We start from the raw sequence: 19,766 nt of genomic DNA, 5'->3' as shown, positions 1-19,766 counted from the left end.
GTTGTGCAAGTGGTCTCAATCTTAAAATAAGGAAGATAATCTTGTTCCTCTGCTGGAATAATTTGCAAAATATGTCCACACCTTGTTACTAGTTAAATCGAGCTAGGTATTAGTTGGTAAATCTTATTAAGAAAAAGTTTGATATATTTTCTCAAAATAAAACTACTTTTCTTATGTGAAAGATGCTTGGCAAGATTCGTCTTCTTTTTAAACCAAAAATAGGACACATTTTCTAGAAATGAGGCATTTTTAAAAAAAATAAGGCTTTACTTTCTTAAAAATCTGTTTTTGCAGTATATATATTTATATAAATATATTACATTAATATTAAGTCAAGTAATTAATGCTGGACTCTTCCTGGTACTGAAATTACAGCTACAGAACCTTCTACAAATAATAGCTATGTTTTTGGGAACGAGATGCCCATTTTCACACCCTTCATGTAGTGCAAACACTGTGGGATGAGTGAGTGCGATGACAATGGTGCGCCTTGATAGCAAGCAAACAAACTAACCTATAGCAAGCAAACAAACTAACCTGAGCTTGTGTTGCTCATATGTGAATTTAAATGTTTTTAAGGTTTTTTGTCTGATGAGAATGAAGCCTCGCATGATGATGATGTCAGAGGGTCTGTTGTTACTCCTGATCATGCAAGCTCTTCATCATGCTTCAGGTAGGATGTGAACATGTTGTTTCTGGCAATGCAAATCTGCTGACGAGTCTAAAGAGGAAATGTATATCATGGACAATTTATCTCACATATATGATTGTAGTTTAACAAAATACAATGAGACACAATCATTCCAATTTACGTAATTTGTTTATTTACTTCATTTCTTCTCAGTATTAATTGTTTACAGTTTTTAAACAGCTGCTTAACTTGTGTTGTTGGTTTACCTCTATTCCCAGTTGGTGAAACCACCACCCCTCCTACTACCACCACCCCTCCTTTCACCACCACCACCTCAAGACCAACAACCACCACCACCCCTTCTACTACCACCACCCCTCCTACTACCACCACCCCTCCTTTCACCACCACCACCTCAAGACCAACAACCACCACCACCCCTTCTACTACCACCACCCCTCCTACTACCACCACCCCTCCTTTCACCACCACCACCTCAAGACCAACAACCACCACCACCCCTTCTACCACCACCACCCCTCCTACTACCACCACCCCTCCTTTCACCATCACCACCACCACCTCTAGACCAACAACCACCACCACCCTGGTACCCACCACCCCCTCAGCAGCAGAAGGGGAGTTACGTCTGGCTGGGGGGAACACTTCCTGCTCCGGCAGAGTGGAGATCTACCACCAGGACCAGTGGGGGACGGTGTGTGATGACTTTTGGGACGTGCAGGATGCCCAGGTGGTGTGTAGTCAGCTGGGCTGTGGCCGCGCTCTGTCTGCTCCATCATATGCCAGCTTCGGCCAGGGCAGCGGGCCCATCTGGCTGGACGATGTCAGGTGTTCGGGTTCAGAGTCCTCCCTGGCGAACTGCAGCCACCTGCCCTTCGGCTCACACAACTGTGTACACAGTGAAGATGCCGGGGTCATCTGTGAGGGTGAGTGTTAAACGATCCATGTTTCAATTGCAGGGCTGTTAAATGATTGATACACAATATACATTTTACATTAATTAACCTCTCCAGTCCTGTTCCAGAACACATTCCCTGGTCCTGTTCCAGAACACATTCCCCAGTCCTGTTCCAGAACACATTCCCCAGTCCTGTTCTAGAACACATTCCCCAGTCCTGTTCCAGAACATGCTCCCATGTGCCACCTGGTGGTTGTGTGGTCAACTAGCAACATGCAATTTTCAAACAGCTGCTTTAGCCCAGTCGTGTTGTTTACCTCTCTTCTCAGTTGGTCACGGAAACTCCACCACCACAACCACCCCTCCTTCCACCACCACCACCCTTCCCTCCACCACTCCCCCTCCTGTGGTGTTCCTGTGTGGGGGCACACCTTGCCCAGCAGGCCAGGACTGTGTCAGTGTCAACGGTTCTCTTCGCTGTGCTGACCCCTGTAGCCAGTACTCAGTTCTGGACGATGCCTGGCGTTCAACGAACTTCAGAAACGATGGTAACCTGCACTGTGACCAACATATCAGTTGGCAGGGATGGTATCGCTTGTTCCTGGGGGGGAACAGTACCCAGATGCCAGAGACGTGTGTGGAAGAGTACATGTGTGGGACACACGCCGCTTTGTGGATCACCACCCCTCACCCCCTGCTGAGAGACGGCGTGGTGGAACGGGGAACCTGTGGGAAATGGTCCTGGGGCGCCGGCAACGGCGACTGCTGTGCATTTAGGTCAAACCCCATCCATGTCAAAGCCTGTCCTGGCAACTACTATGTCTACAAGTTTGTCCAACCAAATAATTGTAACTTGGCTTATTGTGCAGGTATGTAACCATTGTTGACTGCTTGTTACCAGTCATAGTCATAATTAGTTATAATTGCATGACCTTGGTGAATTCTTGATTCTGATTGACTTGGATGGGTGTGCATTATTCTTCAACAACCAAGAGCCTGTTTACACATCACAGTTCAATTATTACTGGCGTCCACATGGATTATTAGTAAACGCGATAATTCATTAACATGTAGATACAATTCCATTCTCCACTGAAAATAAAATATCCACTTTATCTTGTCCTACAGCTGGTTAGCTAATCAGAATTTCATCCAAAAGAAAACCATTTGAAAAAATAGCTAATTCTAACTACCCTGGCAAGATTTTTCCTTATCTGGCAGTGTCGGATGTAAATCATCTTAACATGTTTTTTTTATATTCAAAACTAGCTAGCATAATTTGTTTACTGGAAATGTGTTTTAGCAAGGAAGTTACACAAGTTTGTTCATGGCTAGGTACCTGGTCACTGTAGAAGTTGACTTTCCAGTCAAGACTTTGGGTTGCGATGGGCTAGCATAACTTTATGCTACTATGGTCTACTAGCACCTCGTATCTATTGGTCGTCTTGCAAGTTCCTTTACAAATACCCTACGTGTTAACTATTGGAAGGCAAAGCTTGCTTTCCAAGTATTATGAACATCATTTTTATCATGCCTCCAGGTAACAAGTAAACACACTAGTTAACTAAAACGCTACATCAGTTCCTATTTATTTGTGGAATTTGATAAAAAATCTAAAATATAAGTAAATAGCAATGGCACATATTTTTTGTCTTTGGCAAGTGGTCATGGTATAAGCAAGATGATACACTCTCAAGTGTGTTGTTGAAAAATAGTGTAGACTACTTTGTGAAGGCAAACTCCACTACTAGTCAAATTTATCCCTACTGTGTGTACATAAATTATGTTTCATTGGTAGTTATCGTCCCATTTACTTTTACTAAATTAATTCATTAATATGTTAATTTAAATATGGTCTATATTATACTATATTAGAGTTGACGTTCACTCTCTCTGTATTTGTTTAATGTTTACAGTTTTCAAACAGCTGCTTTAGCCCAGTCGTGTTGTTTACCTCTCTTCTCAGTTGGTCGCGGAAACTCCACCACCACAACCACCCCTCCTTCCACCACAACCACCCCTCCTTCCACCACCATCACCCTTACCTCCACCACTCCCCCTCCTGTGGTGTTCCTGTGTGGGGGCACACCTTGCCCAGCAGGCCAGGACTGTGTCAGTGTCAACGGTTCTCTTCGCTGTGCTGACCCCTGTAGCCAGTACTCAGTTCTGGACGATGCCTGGCGTTCAACGGACTTCAGAAACGATGGTAACCTGCACTGTGACCAGCATATCAGTTGGCAGGGATGGTATCGCTTGTTCCTGGGGGGGAACAGTACCCAGATGCCAGAGACGTGTGTGGAAGAGAACATGTGTGGGACCCACGCCGCTTTGTGGATCACCACCCCTCACCCCCTGCTGAGAGACGGCGTGGTGGAACGGGGAACCTGTGGGAAATGGTCCTGGGGCGCCGGCAACGGCAACTGCTGTGCATTTAGGTCAAACCCCATCCATGTCAAAGCCTGTCCTGGCAACTACTACGTCTACAAGTTTGTCCAACCAGTTGGTTGTTACTTGGCTTATTGTGCAGGTATGTAACCATTGTGGACTGCATGTAATTACTTTGTCTGAAATTGGGAATGCTATCTTATCATTCATTATCATCATTATCAAGTCATAGTCTCAAACGTTTGTCCAAAATTGTTGTAGTTATTAACATGTTATTACACATTAGAAATAACGAGAATTTATACGATTCAACAATTTAAAAGTTGTCATTCATTTAGCTTATTTTCTCAGTATTTCGTTTTTTTTTTTTTTTTACAGTTTTCAAACAGCTGTTTTAAACCCGTTGTGTTGTTTACCTCTCTTCCCAGTTGGTTGGGGGAACTCCACCACCACCACCACCACCCCTCCTTTCACCACCACCACCTCTATACCAACAACCACCACCACCCCTCCTACTACCACCACCCCTCCTACTACCACCACCACCTCTAGACCAACAACCACCACCACCCCTCCTACTACCACCACCCCTCCTACTACCACCACCACCTCTAGACCAACAACCACCACCACCCCTCCTACTACCACCACCCCTCCTTTCACCACCACCACCTCTAGACCAACAACCACCACCACCCCTCCTTCCACCACCACCACCCTTCCCTCCACCACTCCCCCTCCTGTGGTGTTCCTGTGTGGGGGCACACCTTGCCCAGCAGGCCAGGACTGTGTCAGTGTCAACGGTTCTCTTCGCTGTGCTGACCCCTGTAGCCAGTACTCAGTTTTGAACGATACCTGGCGTTCAACAGACTACAATGATGGTACTATTCGTTGTGACCTCGGCTTGTACAGTAACCTCGTTTGGCAGGGATGGTATCGCATGTTCCTGGGGGGGAACAGCACCCAGATGCCAGACACGTGTGTGGAAAAGTACATGTGCGGGACCCACGCCCCTTTGTGGCTCACTGCTCCTCACCCCCTGCTAGCAGACAGGGTGGTGGAACGCGGTGTGTGTGGGCACTGGATGGACGACTGCTGTTACTTTAGGTCAAACCCGATCCATGTCAAAGCCTGTCCTGGAAACTACTACGTGTACAAGTTCGTCAACCCAAATTTTTGTCATGCGACTTATTGTGCAGGTTTGAAACCATTTTGTACTACACGTAATGGAATGTTTTTTAGTCATAGTTGATGGTCATTCATTGATATACACTCAATCAGTATACACATACCATTCGGTCGCTAGGGACTAGCCCCTCATATCTACTGGTCATCATTCTCTCAGTATTTATTTAGAATAACACTCAGCTGTTTTATAACGGTCGTGTTGTTTACTCTTCTTCCACAGAGAGTCGAGGGATCTCCACCACCACCACCCCTCCTACTACCACCACCCCTTCTACCACCACCCCCTCAGCAGCAGAAGGGGAGTTACGTCTGGCTGGGGGGAACACGTCCTGCTCTGGCAGAGTGGAGATCTACCACCAGGACCAGTGGGGGACGGTGTGTGATGACTTTTGGGACGTGCAGGATGCCCAGGTGGTGTGTAGTCAGCTGGGCTGTGGCCGCGCTCTGTCTGCTCCGATGTATGCCAGCTTCGGCCAGGGCAGCGGGCCCATCTGGCTGGACGATGTCAGGTGTTCGGGGTCAGAGTCCTCCCTGGCAGAGTGTAGCCACCTGCCCTTCGGCTCACACAACTGTGTACACGGTGAAGATGCCGGGGTCATCTGTGAAGGTGAGTGTGAGAGGCTTGGCAATGCACACGAGACAGTCTGGCAGAGGGTGACGCAGAAGACTGGGTTATAGAGGTGGGCAGTCAGACTTCTTAGTAATGACACACAGCTGTAACAACAAGAAGGAGCAGAATACAGGCGACATCTAGTGGAGAAACACGACACTACGACACACAAACACAGAATAGTGAACGACTGAATCAGGACAGGGGTTTGTGCTTATGGAAAGATGTTTCATTATTTGTGTATCAACTTAGCCAGGTTGGCATAGTTACAAATGTGCCCAAACACAGAAATTAAGAAGAGCTCATTTTGTAAATTTTCATTCAATCTTTCATAAATGTGTCAGCATACAATTGCTCTGGCAAGTCTTCCTCAACTTTAAATGTATTCACATTCGCTCTATTAAAACTGTTTACACTGTTGCTCGCAAACAGGAAATGAACACATGTAAACTATAACGATGTGATCTTCATGCAACTTTCTCTGGGCTGCCATCTGTACTTTGTAGCTGTCGATCCTCTGAGATTGGTGAACGGTTACCCTGACAACCCTGCCTGCTCCGGCAGAGTGGAGATCTACCACCAGGACCAGTGGGGGACGGTGTGTGATGACTACTGGGACGTGCAGGATGCCCAGGTGGTGTGTAGTCAGCTGGGCTGTGGCCGCGCCCTGTCTGCTCCGATGTCTGCCAGCTTCGGCCAGGGCAGCGGGCCCATCTGGCTGGACGATGTCAGGTGTTCGGGTTCAGAGTCCTCCCTGGCGAACTGCAGCCACCTGCCCTTCGGCTCACACAACTGTGTACACGGTGAAGATGCCGGGGTCATCTGTGAGGGTGAGTGTTAAACGATCCATGTTTCAATTGCAGGGCTGTTAAATGCAGGGCCGGTCCTTCCTATAGGCGACGTAGGCAGCCGCCTAGGGCGGCATGAAGAGGGGGGCGGCAATTTCCCAAGTGCATCCATGAATTAACCATCCCGCACTACCAGCAGGGGGAACCAACCGCGCGGGGGGGGGGGGGGGGGGACACACATTCCCCAGTCCTGTTCTAGAACACATTCCCCGGTCCTGTTCTAGAACACATTCCCCAGTCCTGTTCCAGAACACATTCCCTGGTCCTGTTCCAGAACACATTCCCCAGTCCTGTTCCAGAACACATTCCCCAGTCCTGTTCCAGAACACATTCCCCAGTCCTGTTCTAGAACACATTCCCCAGTCCTGTTCTAGAACATGCTCCCATGTGCCACCTGGTGGTTGTGTGGTCAACTTGCAATACATTCAAATGTAGACTTATAGTGTCAATATATCAAGTTAATCACAGGTGTTTGGTATTCGATCAGGCAGATGCTACATCACAGACCCAACAGCCATGATATTTTAGGACGGGTTACCATATCAACAGTGCTAGAAGCTAGGCTCAGATGGTCAAGTGTAAGGGTCCCCTTGCCTACAGTACTTGTCTCCACTTGACCCCTACTAAGCCAGTGCTTACTCTTTCTTTCAAATCTGTCTTTGATACAGTATCGATTACATTATGATACACAGGATTGATTACAGTTTGATACACAGTATTGATTACAGTATGATACACAGTATTGATTACTGTATGACATGAGTAACTAATATAGAATACATGATCCCACACCTCCATTTTTTACTTATTAACATATTAATTTGTTAATTAGAGTTGTCATTCACTTTTCAGTATTTGTTTATTGTTTACAGTTTTCAAACAGCTGCTTTAGCCCAGTCGTGTTGTTTACCTCTCTTATCAGTTGGTCGCGGAAACTCCACCACCACAACCACCCCTCCTTCCACCACCACCACCCTTACCTCCACCACTTCCCCTCCTGTGGTGTTCCTGTGTGGGGGCACACCTTGCCCAGCAGGCCAGGACTGTGTCAGTGTCAACGGTTCTCTTCGCTGTGCTGACCCCTGTAGCCAGTACTCAGTTCTGGACGATGCCTGGCGTTCAACGGACTTCAGAAACGATGGTAACCTGCACTGTGACCAGCATATCAGTTGGCAGGGATGGTATCGCTTGTTCCTGGGGGGGAACAGTACCCAGATGCCAGAGACGTGTGTGGAAGAGAACATGTGTGGGACCCACGCCGCTTTGTGGATCACCACCCCTCACCCCCTGCTGAGAGACGGCGTGGTGGAACGGGGAACCTGTGGGAAATGGTCCTGGGGCGCCGGCAACGGCAACTGCTGTGCATTTAGGTCAAACCCCATCCATGTCAAAGCCTGTCCTGGCAACTACTACGTCTACAAGTTTGTCCAACCAAATAATTGTTACTTGGCTTATTGTGCAGGTATGTAACCATTGTTGACTGCTTGTTACCAGTCATAGTCATAATTAGTTATAATTGCATGACCTTGGTGAATTCTTGATTCTGATTGACTTGGATGGGTGTGCATTATTCTTCAACAACCAAGAGCCTGTTTACACATCACAGTTCAATTATTACTGGCGTCCACATGGATTATTAGTAAACGCGATAATTCATTAACATGTAGATACAATTCCATTCTCCACTGAAAATAAAATATCCACTTTATCTTGTCCTACAGCTGGTTAGCTAATCAGAATTTCATCCAAAAGAAAACCATTTGAAAAAATAGCTAATTCTAACTACGCTGGCAAGATTTTTCCTTATCTGGCAGTGTCGGATGTAAATCATCTTAAAATGTTTTTTTTTTATATTCAAAACTAGCTAGCATAATTTGTTTACTGGAAATGTGTTTTAGCAAGGAAGTTACACAAGTTTGTTCATGGCTAGGTACCTGGTCACTGTAGAAGTTGACTTTCCAGTCAAGACTTTGGGTTGCGATGGGCTAGCATAACTTTCTGCTACTATGGTCTACTAGCACCTCGTATCTATAGGTCGTCTTGCAAGTTCCTTTACAAATACCCTACGTGTTAACTATTGGAAGGCAAAGGTTGCTTTCCAAGTATTATGAACATCATTTTTATCATGCATCCAGGTAACAAGTAAACACACTAGTTAACTAAAACGCTACATCAGTTCCTATTTATTTGTGGAATTTGATAAAAAATCTAAAATATAAGTAAATGGCAATGGCAAATATTTTTTGTCTTTGGCAAGTGGTCATGGTATAAGCAAGATGATTCACTCTCAAGTGTGTTGTTGAAAAATAGTGTAGACTACTTTGTGAAGGCAAACTCCACTACTAGTCAAATTTATCCCTTAGCCTACTGTGTGTACATAAATTATGTTTCATTGGTAGTTATCGTCCCATTTACTTTTACTAAATTAATTCATTAATATGTTAATTGAAATATTAGTATATATTATACTATATTAGAGTTGACGTTCACTCTCTCTGTATTTGTTTAATGTTTACAGTTTTCAAACAGCTGCTTTAGCCCAGTCGTGTTGTTTACCTCTCTTCTCAGTTGGTCGCGGAAACTCCACCACCACAACCACCCCTCCTTCCACCACCACCACCCTTCCCTCCACCACTCCCCCTCCTGTGGTGTTCCTGTGTGGGGGCACACCTTGCCCAGCAGGCCAGGACTGTGTCAGTGTCAACGGTTCTCTTCGCTGTGCTGACCCCTGTAGCCAGTACTCAGTTCTGGACGATGCCTGGCGTTCAACGGACTTCAGAAACGATGGTAACCTGCACTGTGACCAGCAGATCAGTTGGCAGGGATGGTATCGCTTGTTCCTGGGGGGGAACAGTACCCAGATGCCAGAGACGTGTGTGGAAGAGAACATGTGTGGGACCCACGCCGCTTTGTGGATCACCACCCCTCACCCCCTGCTGAGAGACGGCGTGGTGGAACGGGGAACCTGTGGGAAATGGTCCTGGGGCGCCGGCAACGGCAACTGCTGTGCATTTAGGTCAAACCCCATCCATGTCAAAGCCTGTCCTGGCAACTACTACGTCTACAAGTTTGTCCAACCAAATAATTGTTACTTGGCTTATTGTGCAGGTATGTAACCATTGTTGACTGCTTGTTACCAGTCATACTCATAATTAGTTATAATTGCATGACCTTGGTGAATTCTTGATTCTGATTGACTTGGATGGGTGTGCATTATTCTTCAACAACCAAGAGCCTGTTTACACATCACAGTTCAATTATTACTGGCGTCCACATGGATTATTAGTAAACGCGATAATTCATTAACATGTAGATACAATTCCATTCTCCACTGAAAATAAAATATCCACTTTATCTTGTCCTACAGCTGGTTAGCTAATCAGAATTTCATCCAAAAGAAAACCATTTGAAAAAATAGCTAATTCTAACTACGCTGGCAAGATTTTTCCTTATCTGGCAGTGTCGGATGTAAATCATCTTAAAATGTTTTTTTTTTATATTCAAAACTAGCTAGCATAATTTGTTTACTGGAAATGTGTTTTAGCAAGGAAGTTACACAAGTTTGTTCATGGCTAGGTACCTGGTCACTGTAGAAGTTGACTTTCCAGTCAAGACTTTGGGTTGCGATGGGCTAGCATAACTTTCTGCTACTATGGTCTACTAGCACCTCGTATCTATAGGTCGTCTTGCAAGTTCCTTTACAAATACCCTACGTGTTAACTATTGGAAGGCAAAGGTTGCTTTCCAAGTATTATGAACATCATTTTTATCATGCATCCAGGTAACAAGTAAACACACTAGTTAACTAAAACGCTACATCAGTTCCTATTTATTTGTGGAATTTGATAAAAAATCTAAAATATAAGTAAATGGCAATGGCACATATTTTTTGTCTTTGGCAAGTGGTCATGGTATAAGCAAGATGATTCACTCTCAAGTGTGTTGTTGAAAAATAGTGTAGACTACTTTGTGAAGGCAAACTCCACTACTAGTCAAATTTATCCCTTAGCCTACTGTGTGTACATAAATTATGTTTCATTGGTAGTTATCGTCCCATTTACTTTTACTAAATTAATTCATTAATATGTTAATTGAAATATTAGTATATATTATACTATATTAGAGTTGACGTTCACTCTCTCTGTATTTGTTTAATGTTTACAGTTTTCAAACAGCTGCTTTAGCCCAGTCGTGTTGTTTACCTCTCTTCTCAGTTGGTCGCGGAAACTCCACCACCACAACCACCCCTCCCTCCACCACCACCACCCTTACCTCCACCACTCCCCCTCCTGTGGTGTTCCTGTGTGGGGGCACACCTTGCCCAGCAGGCCAGGACTGTGTCAGTGTCAACGGTTCTCTTCGCTGTGCTGACCCATGTAGCCAGTACTCAGTTCTGGACGATGCCTGGCGTTCAACGGACTTCAGAAACGATGGTAACCTGCACTGTGACCAGCATATCAGTTGGCAGGGATGGTATCGCTTGTTCCTGGGGGGGAACAGTACCCAGATGCCAGAGACGTGTGTGGAAGAGAACATGTGTGGGACCCACGCCGCTTTGTGGATCACCACCCCTCACCCCCTGCTGAGAGACGGCGTGGTGGAACGGGGAACCTGTGGGAAATGGTCCTGGGGCGCCGGCAACGGCAACTGCTGTGCATTTAGGTCAAACCCCATCCATGTCAAAGCCTGTCCTGGCAACTACTACGTCTACAAGTTTGTCCAACCAGTTGGTTGTTACTTGGCTTATTGTGCAGGTATGTAACCATTGTGGACTGCATGTAATTACTTTGTCTGAAATTGGGAATGCTATCTTATCATTCATTATCATCATTATCAAGTCATAGTCTCAAACGTTTGTCCAAAATTGTTGTAGTTATTAACATGTTATTACACATTAGAAATAACGAGAATTTATACGATTCAACAATTTAAAAGTTGTCATTCATTTAGCTTATTTTCTTAGTATTTCGTTTTTTTTTTTTTTTTTACAGTTTTCAAACAGCTGTTTTAAACCCGTTGTGTTGTTTACCTCTCTTCCCAGTTGGTTGGGGGAACTCCACCACCACCACCACCACCCCTCCTTTCACCACCACCACCTCTATACCAACAACCACCACCACCCCTTCTACTACCACCACCCCTCCTACTACCACCACCACCTCTAGACCAACAACCACCACCACCCCTCCTACTACCACCACCCCTCCTTTCACCACCACCACCTCTAGACCAACAACCACCACCACCCCTCCTTCCACCACCACCACCCTTCCCTCCACCACTCCCCCTCCTGTGGTGTTCCTGTGTGGGGGCACACCTTGCCCAGCAGGCCAGGACTGTATCAGTGTCAACGGTTCTCTTCGCTGTGCTGACCCCTGTAGCCAGTACTCAGTTTTGAACGATACCTGGCGTTCAACAGACTACAATGATGGTACTATTCGTTGTGACCTCGGCTTGTACAGTAACCTCGTTTGGCAGGGATGGTATCGCATGTTCCTGGGGGGGAACAGCACCCAGATGCCAGACACGTGTGTGGAAAAGTACATGTGCGGGACCCACGCCCCTTTGTGGCTCACTGCTCCTCACCCCCTGCTAGCAGACAGGGTGGTGGAACGCGGTGTGTGTGGGCACTGGATGGACGACTGCTGTTACTTTAGGTCAAACCCGATCCATGTCAAAGCCTGTCCTGGAAACTACTACGTGTACAAGTTCGTCAACCCAAATTTTTGTCATGCGACTTATTGTGCAGGTTTGAAACCATTTTGTACTACACGTAATGGAATGTTTTTTAGTCATAGTTGATGGTCATTCATTGATATACACTCAATCAGTATACACATACCATTCGGTCGCTAGGGACTAGCCCCTCATATCTACTGGTTATCATTCTCTCAGTATTTATTTAGAATAACACTCAGCTGTTTTATAACGGTCGTGTTGTTTACTCTTCTTCCACAGAGAGTCGAGGGATCTCCACCACCACCACCCCTCCTACTACCACCACCCCTTCTACCACCACCCCCTCAGCAGCAGAAGGGGAGTTACGTCTGGCTGGGGGGAACACGTCCTGCTCTGGCAGAGTGGAGATCTACCACCAGGACCAGTGGGGGACGGTGTGTGATGACTTTTGGGACGTGCAGGATGCCCAGGTGGTGTGTAGTCAGCTGGGCTGTGGCCGCGCTCTGTCTGCTCCGATGTATGCCAGCTTCGGCCAGGGCAGCGGGCCCATCTGGCTGGACGATGTCAGGTGTTCGGGGTCAGAGTCCTCCCTGGCAGAGTGTAGCCACCTGCCCTTCGGCTCACACAACTGTGTACACGGTGAAGATGCCGGGGTCATCTGTGAAGGTGAGTGTGAGAGGCTTGGCAATGCACACGAGACAGTCTGGCAGAGGGTGACGCAGAAGACTGGGTTATAGAGGTGGGCAGTCAGACTTCTTAGTAATGACACACAGCTGTAACAACAAGAAGGAGCAGAATACAGGCGACATCTAGTGGAGAAACACGACACTACGACACACAAACACAGAATAGTGAACGACTGAATCAGGACAGGGGTTTGTGCTTATGGAAAGATGTTTCATTATTTGTGTATCAACTTAGCCAGGTTGGCATAGTTACAAATGTGCCCAAACACAGAAATTAAGAAGAGCTAATTTTGTAAATTTTCATTCAATCTTTCATAAATGTGTCAGCATACAATTGCTCTGGCAAGTCTTCCTCAACTTTAAATGTATTCACATTCGCTCTATTAAAACTGTTTACACTGTTGCTCGCAAACAGGAAATGAACACATGTAAACTATAACGATGTGATCTTCATGCAACTTTCTCTGGGCTGCCATCTGTACTTTGTAGCTGTCGATCCTCTGAGATTGGTGAACGGTTACCCTGACAACCCTGCCTGCTCCGGCAGAGTGGAGATCTACCACCAGGACCAGTGGGGGACGGTGTGTGATGACTACTGGGACGTGCAGGATGCCCAGGTGGTGTGTAGTCAGCTGGGCTGTGGCCGCGCCCTGTCTGCTCCGATGTCTGCCAGCTTCGGCCAGGGCAGCGGGCCCATCTGGCTGGACGATTTCAGGTGTTCGGGTTCAGAGTCCTCCCTGGCGAACTGCAGCCACCTGCCCTTCGGCTCACACAACTGTGTACACGGTGAAGATGCCGGGGTCATCTGTGAGGGTGAGTGTTAAACGATCCATGTTTCAATTGCAGGGCTGTTAAATGCAGGGCCGGTCCTTCCTATAGGCGACGTAGGCAGCCGCCTAGGGCGGCATGAAGAAGGGGGCGGCAATTTCCCAAGTGCATCCATGAATTAACCATCCCGCACTACCAGCAGGGGGAACCAACCGCGCGGGGGGGGGGGGGGGGGGGACACATTCCCCAGTCCTGTTCTAGAACACATTCCCCGGTCCTGTTCTAGAACACATTCCCCAGTCCTGTTCCAGAACACATTCCCTGGTCCTGTTCCAGAACACATTCCCCAGTCCTGTTCCAGAACACATTCCCCAGTCCTGTTCCAGAACACATTCCCCAGTCCTGTTCTAGAACACATTCCCCAGTCCTGTTCTAGAACATGCTCCCATGTGCCACCTGGTGGTTGTGTGGTCAACTTGCAATACATTCAAATGTAGACTTATAGTGTCAATATATCAAGTTAATCACAGGTGTTTGGTATTCGATCAGGCAGATGCTACATCACAGACCCAACAGCCATGATATTTTAGGACGGGTTACCATATCAACAGTGCTAGAAGCTAGGCTCAGATGGTCAAGTGTAAGGGTCCCCTTGCCTACAGTACTTGTCTCCACTTGACCCCTACTAAGCCAGTGCTTACTCTTTCTTTCAAATCTGTCTTTGATACAGTATCGATTACATTATGATACACAGGATTGATTACAGTTTGATACACAGTATTGATTACAGTATGATACACAGTATTGATTACTGTATGACATGAGTAACTAATATAGAATACATGATCCCACACCTCCATTTTTTACTTATTAACATATTAATTTGTTAATTAGAGTTGTCATTCACTTTTCAGTATTTGTTTATTGTTTACAGTTTTCAAACAGCTGCTTTAGCCCAGTCGTGTTGTTTACCTCTCTTATCAGTTGGTCGCGGAAACTCCACCACCACAACCACCCCTCCTTCCACCACCACCACCCTTACCTCCACCACTTCCCCTCCTGTGGTGTTCCTGTGTGGGGGCACACCTTGCCCAGCAGGCCAGGACTGTGTCAGTGTCAACGGTTCTCTTCGCTGTGCTGACCCCTGTAGCCAGTACTCAGTTCTGGACGATGCCTGGCGTTCAACGGACTTCAGAAACGATGGTAACCTGCACTGTGACCAGCATATCAGTTGGCAGGGATGGTATCGCTTGTTCCTGGGGGGGAACAGTACCCAGATGCCAGAGACGTGTGTGGAAGAGAACATGTGTGGGACCCACGCCGCTTTGTGGATCACCACCCCTCACCCCCTGCTGAGAGACGGCGTGGTGGAACGGGGAACCTGTGGGAAATGGTCCTGGGGCGCCGGCAACGGCAACTGCTGTGCATTTAGGTCAAACCCCATCCATGTCAAAGCCTGTCCTGGCAACTACTACGTCTACAAGTTTGTCCAACCAAATAATTGTTACTTGGCTTATTGTGCAGGTATGTAACCATTGTTGACTGCTTGTTACCAGTCATAGTCATAATTAGTTATAATTGCATGACCTTGGTGAATTCTTGATTCTGATTGACTTGGATGGGTGTGCATTATTCTTCAACAACCAAGAGCCTGTTTACACATCACAGTTCAATTATTACTGGCGTCCACATGGATTATTAGTAAACGCGATAATTCATTAACATGTAGATACAATTCCATTCTCCACTGAAAATAAAATATCCACTTTATCTTGTCCTACAGCTGGTTAGCTAATCAGAATTTCATCCAAAAGAAAACCATTTGAAAAAATAGCTAATTCTAACTACGCTGGCAAGATTTTTCCTTATCTGGCAGTGTCGGATGTAAATCATCTTAAAATGTTTTTTTTTTATATTCAAAACTAGCTAGCATAATTTGTTTACTGGAAATGTGTTTTAGCAAGGAAGTTACACAAGTTTGTTCATGGCTAGGTACCTGGTCACTGTAGAAGTTGACTTTCCAGTCAAGACTTTGGGTTGCGATGGGCTAGCATAACTTTATGCTACTATGGTCTACTAGCACCTCGTATCTATAGGTCGTCTTGCAAGTTCCTTTACAAATACCCTACGTGTTAACTATTGGAAGGCAAAGCTTGCTTTCCAAGTATTATGAACATCATTTTTATCATGCCTCCAGGTAACAAGTAAACACACTAGTTAACTAAAACGCTACATCAGTTCCTATTTATTTGTGGAATTTGATAAAAAATCTAAAATATAAGTAAATGGCAATGGCACATATTTTTTGTCTTTGGCAAGTGGTCATGGTATAAGCAAGATGATACACTCTCAAGTGTGTTGTTGAAAAATAGTGTAGACTACTTTGTGAAGGCAAACTCCACTACTAGTCAAATTTATCCCTTAGCCTACTGTGTGTACATAAATTATGTTTCATTGGTAGTTATCGTCCCATTTACTTTTACTAAATTAATTCATTAATATGTTAATTGAAATATTAGTATATATTATACTATATTAGAGTTGACGTTCACTCTCTCTGTATTTGTTTAATGTTTACAGTTTTCAAACAGCTGCTTTAGCCCAGTCGTGTTGTTTACCTCTCTTCTCAGTTGGTCGCGGAAACTCCACCACCACAACCACCCCTCCTTCCACCACCACCACCCCTCCTTCCACCACCACCACCCTTACCTCCACCACTCCCCCTCCTGTGGTGTTCCTGTGTGGGGGCACACCTTGCCCAGCAGGCCAGGACTGTGTCAGTGTCAACGGTTCTCTTCGCTGTGCTGACCCCTGTAGCCAGTACTCAGTTCTGGACGATGCCTGGCGTTCAACGGACTTCAGAAACGATGGTAACCTGCACTGTGACCGGGATATCAGTTGGCAGGGATGGTATCGCTTGTTCCTGGGGGGGAACAGTACCCAGATGCCAGAGACGTGTGTGGAAGAGAACATGTGTGGGACCCACGCCGCTTTGTGGATCACCACCCCTCACCCCCTGCTGAGAGACGGCGTGGTGGAACGGGGAACCTGTGGGAAATGGTCCTGGGGCGCCGGCAACGGCAACTGCTGTGCATTTAGGTCAAACCCCATCCATGTCAAAGCCTGTCCTGGCAACTACTACGTCTACAAGTTTGTCCAACCAGTTGGTTGTTACTTGGCTTATTGTGCAGGTATGTAACCATTGTGGACTGCATGTAATTACTTTGTCTGAAATTGGGAATGCTATCTTATCATTCATTATCATCATTATCAAGTCATAGTCTCAAACATTTGTCCAAAATTGTTGTAGTTATTAACATGTTATTACACATTAGAAATAACGAGAATTTATACGATTCAACAATTTAAAAGTTGTCATTCATTTAGCTTATTCTCTCAGTATTTCGTTTTTTTGTTTTTTTTACAGTTTTCAAACAGCTGTTTTAAACCCGTTGTGTTGTTTACCTCTCTTCCCAGTTGGTTGGGGGAACTCCACCACCACCACCACCCTTCTTCCAACCACTACTGCCACCTCCAGACCAACAACCACAACCATCACCAGTAAGTGTAAAGACTGCACAAGTCAAAATAACCTGGAGAGAATTAAGTGTTTTTATTTTCAACTAGACAAAAGTAACACAGTACACATCAATTGGGACATGAACTTTGACATGTAAGCAGGAAAAATCATATTTGTGTACCGTATGTCTAGATAGTATCTATTAAAGGAGAGGATTAAAAAAAAAATTTTGGGAGGGATTTTAATAAGATTTAAAATTTGAATCTTCTTTCACCTCTCTCTCTGTCTTTCTTTCTCTCATTCCCTCTTTTTTTTCAAAAGTCATCCCAGAGCTGGTGTGTGGTAGGGGCTTCCTTGATGTGGGTCTCCTCAAGTCTCAGCTAGCGGCCAAACGTCTGGACTCCTCCTCTGCTCACATGGCCGACCCCCGCTGCTCTTCCCAGGAGATTAACGGGACGGTGTGGTTCCAGGTGGAGCGCAGGGAGGGCAGCTGTGGAACCACTCTGACGGTGAGGACACGGTTACTCTACCAGTCTGTCCATCTTTGTCAGTTTTTCCATATTCCTGCCTGCCTGCCTGTCTCTAAACACCTGTTGTCTTCCTCCTTCTCTCTCCAGACCAACGGCAGCCACGCCATCTACTCCAACAGTCTGTTTGTGTACCCGTTCAGTGAGAACTTGGTTCAACCCCTGAGGATCCCTTTCTCCTGCTCCTATCCTCTGGAGACAGTGGCTAGCCTGGATGTGGCCATCAAACCATACCTGGAGTAGGTGGACCCTCACAAACTCAAACATTGACACACTTAGTTTCCAATTTAAACTTGTTGGTTTTGACTTTGTTGTTTACTTGTCCCATATCTTGACAGACTTGAAGGTGCGGTGAGAGATGAGGGTGCCAAGGCCAGGACCTCCATGTCTCTGTTCCGTGATGCCAACTACACAGCTCCTTACCCAGCAGGCCGTGTCACTCTGCCCCTGGGCTCTGCTCTGCATGTGGGTGTGTCTGTTGAAGAGACGGACGCTGGCATCTTTGTGGTCGTTTTGGAGGACTGCTACACCACCCACTCCCCTGATCCTGATGACCTCCTGAAATACTTCCTCATCCAGCACAGGTATGTGAGCCTGGAGAGAGGAAAAGAATGTGTGTGTGTGTGTGTGTGTTTGTCTAACCCCCCTGTTCCACCAGGTGTTCTACCGACCGTCACCAGGTGACCGTGGACGAGAATGGCTTGTCCCTCCAGGCTCGCTTCTCTGCGCTGCTGTTCCTGTTCCAGGGGGACTACAGGGACGTCTACCTGCACTGCAGCCTCAACCTGTGTGACCAGAGGAATTCCTCCTGCTCTCCTGTGAGTCCTCCCACCCTCCTTCCTGGTCTCTCTGGTCTCTCTGGTCTCTCTGACTCTCTGGTGTCTCTCCACAGATGTGTTCCAGAAGGTTTGTCCGCTCTGTCGACGAACTTGTACCCCTCCAACCTGTCTCAGTCGGACCAATCACCTGTGAGTATAAACCACAGCCATGATGACTCCTGATGTTGTCATAGTAACGGTCTCCCTGGTAACACTGTGTTTGTCCCTGACCTCTGACCTCCAGGGGGCCAGAGTCTGGAGTGAGCTGATGAAGTCACACCTCCCTCAGAACGGCTTCATGACCATCCCTATGGCAACCAGCTCAGGCTCTCTCCTGTCTCCTGTCCCCTTTGAAATGTTTTAACCCTGGAAATGATGACAGAACACCCTGCATATAAATAACTATAAGCTTTGAATTGTGGGTTACTGTTTCTGAAGGTTTGCATTCTATAATTATAAATTGCATACTAGGGAATAGTGGAAACATTGGTAAATAAGTATAGTCTACTAAATAAACATACCACTTTTCCTTTAACTTAATCACTTATCTGGACAAAAATCAGGGATTTATGTGTATTAATCAAGGTTTGATGAAATCTGACTCGAATAAAGAAGTAAAAATTGCCATCATCAGATTTATTCGCTGCAAACCTCAATCACAGGCCTCAACCACAGTTTGTTAGTAAAGGTTATTATTAGCAATCAACAGAGATGAAAATATAACACAAGCAGCAACTAATACTGTTTTTATGTTATGCCAGTATAAATATTCAAGTCGGTTCAAACAAGAATGTTTTTCTTCCTAGTTCAAAACTGTAGATCTCAATGTTTACACTAGATGGCAGTCTTTAATCAATGTACCGTAGTAAACAGTGCCTGCTTTGGCCAAGTCATCAGGCATATCTCGCAGCACAATGTTTTTTCATCTTTAACAGCCATCATGATGATGTAGATCTGGGATGTGAGGATTTGTGTGGAAATCAGATTTGAGTCATCCATCCACCATGGTACAGCTCTGCATACAATGAAATTAGGAGCGCTACTCCAGTTGGTGCATCATACAAAGAAACAGCATACAAACAAAAACAAAAGGTTGAATAATAAATCTTGAACACACAACATTGCAGTGTTGTGAAGTTGGTGTCATCCCAAGTAAACTTGAGCCCCATTAAAATATTCCACTGGGC

General features: G+C 45.9%; 1 protein-coding gene across 1 annotated transcript in view; it reads left to right on the top strand.

Moving 5' to 3' along the window:
* The window catches only part of LOC134009166 (deleted in malignant brain tumors 1 protein-like), a 28,257-nt gene extending 8,896 nt beyond the window's left edge, over positions 1-19,361 (top strand). Inside the window, exons 3-16 of the mRNA XM_062448892.1 lie at positions 1,204-1,578; positions 5,344-5,730; positions 6,240-6,563; positions 12,540-12,926; positions 13,436-13,759; positions 14,699-15,238; positions 16,345-16,905; positions 17,192-17,355; positions 17,561-17,743; positions 17,852-18,000; positions 18,100-18,345; positions 18,420-18,579; positions 18,654-18,729; positions 18,824-19,361. Coding sequence (XP_062304876.1) covers positions 1,204-1,578; positions 5,344-5,730; positions 6,240-6,563; positions 12,540-12,926; positions 13,436-13,759; positions 14,699-15,238; positions 16,345-16,905; positions 17,192-17,355; positions 17,561-17,743; positions 17,852-18,000; positions 18,100-18,345; positions 18,420-18,579; positions 18,654-18,729; positions 18,824-18,843 — 3,896 coding nt within the window. The 3' untranslated portion in view covers positions 18,844-19,361. The remainder of the gene's footprint in view (positions 1-1,203; positions 1,579-5,343; positions 5,731-6,239; positions 6,564-12,539; positions 12,927-13,435; positions 13,760-14,698; positions 15,239-16,344; positions 16,906-17,191; positions 17,356-17,560; positions 17,744-17,851; positions 18,001-18,099; positions 18,346-18,419; positions 18,580-18,653; positions 18,730-18,823) is intronic.
* The last annotated feature ends 405 nt before the right edge of the window (positions 19,362-19,766 follow it).

The sequence above is a fragment of the Osmerus eperlanus genome, chromosome 22 (genome assembly GCF_963692335.1).
Source record: "Osmerus eperlanus chromosome 22, fOsmEpe2.1, whole genome shotgun sequence".
Classification (NCBI taxonomy): Eukaryota; Metazoa; Chordata; class Actinopteri; order Osmeriformes; family Osmeridae; genus Osmerus; species Osmerus eperlanus.
This window is presented reverse-complemented; position numbering and strand designations above follow the sequence as displayed.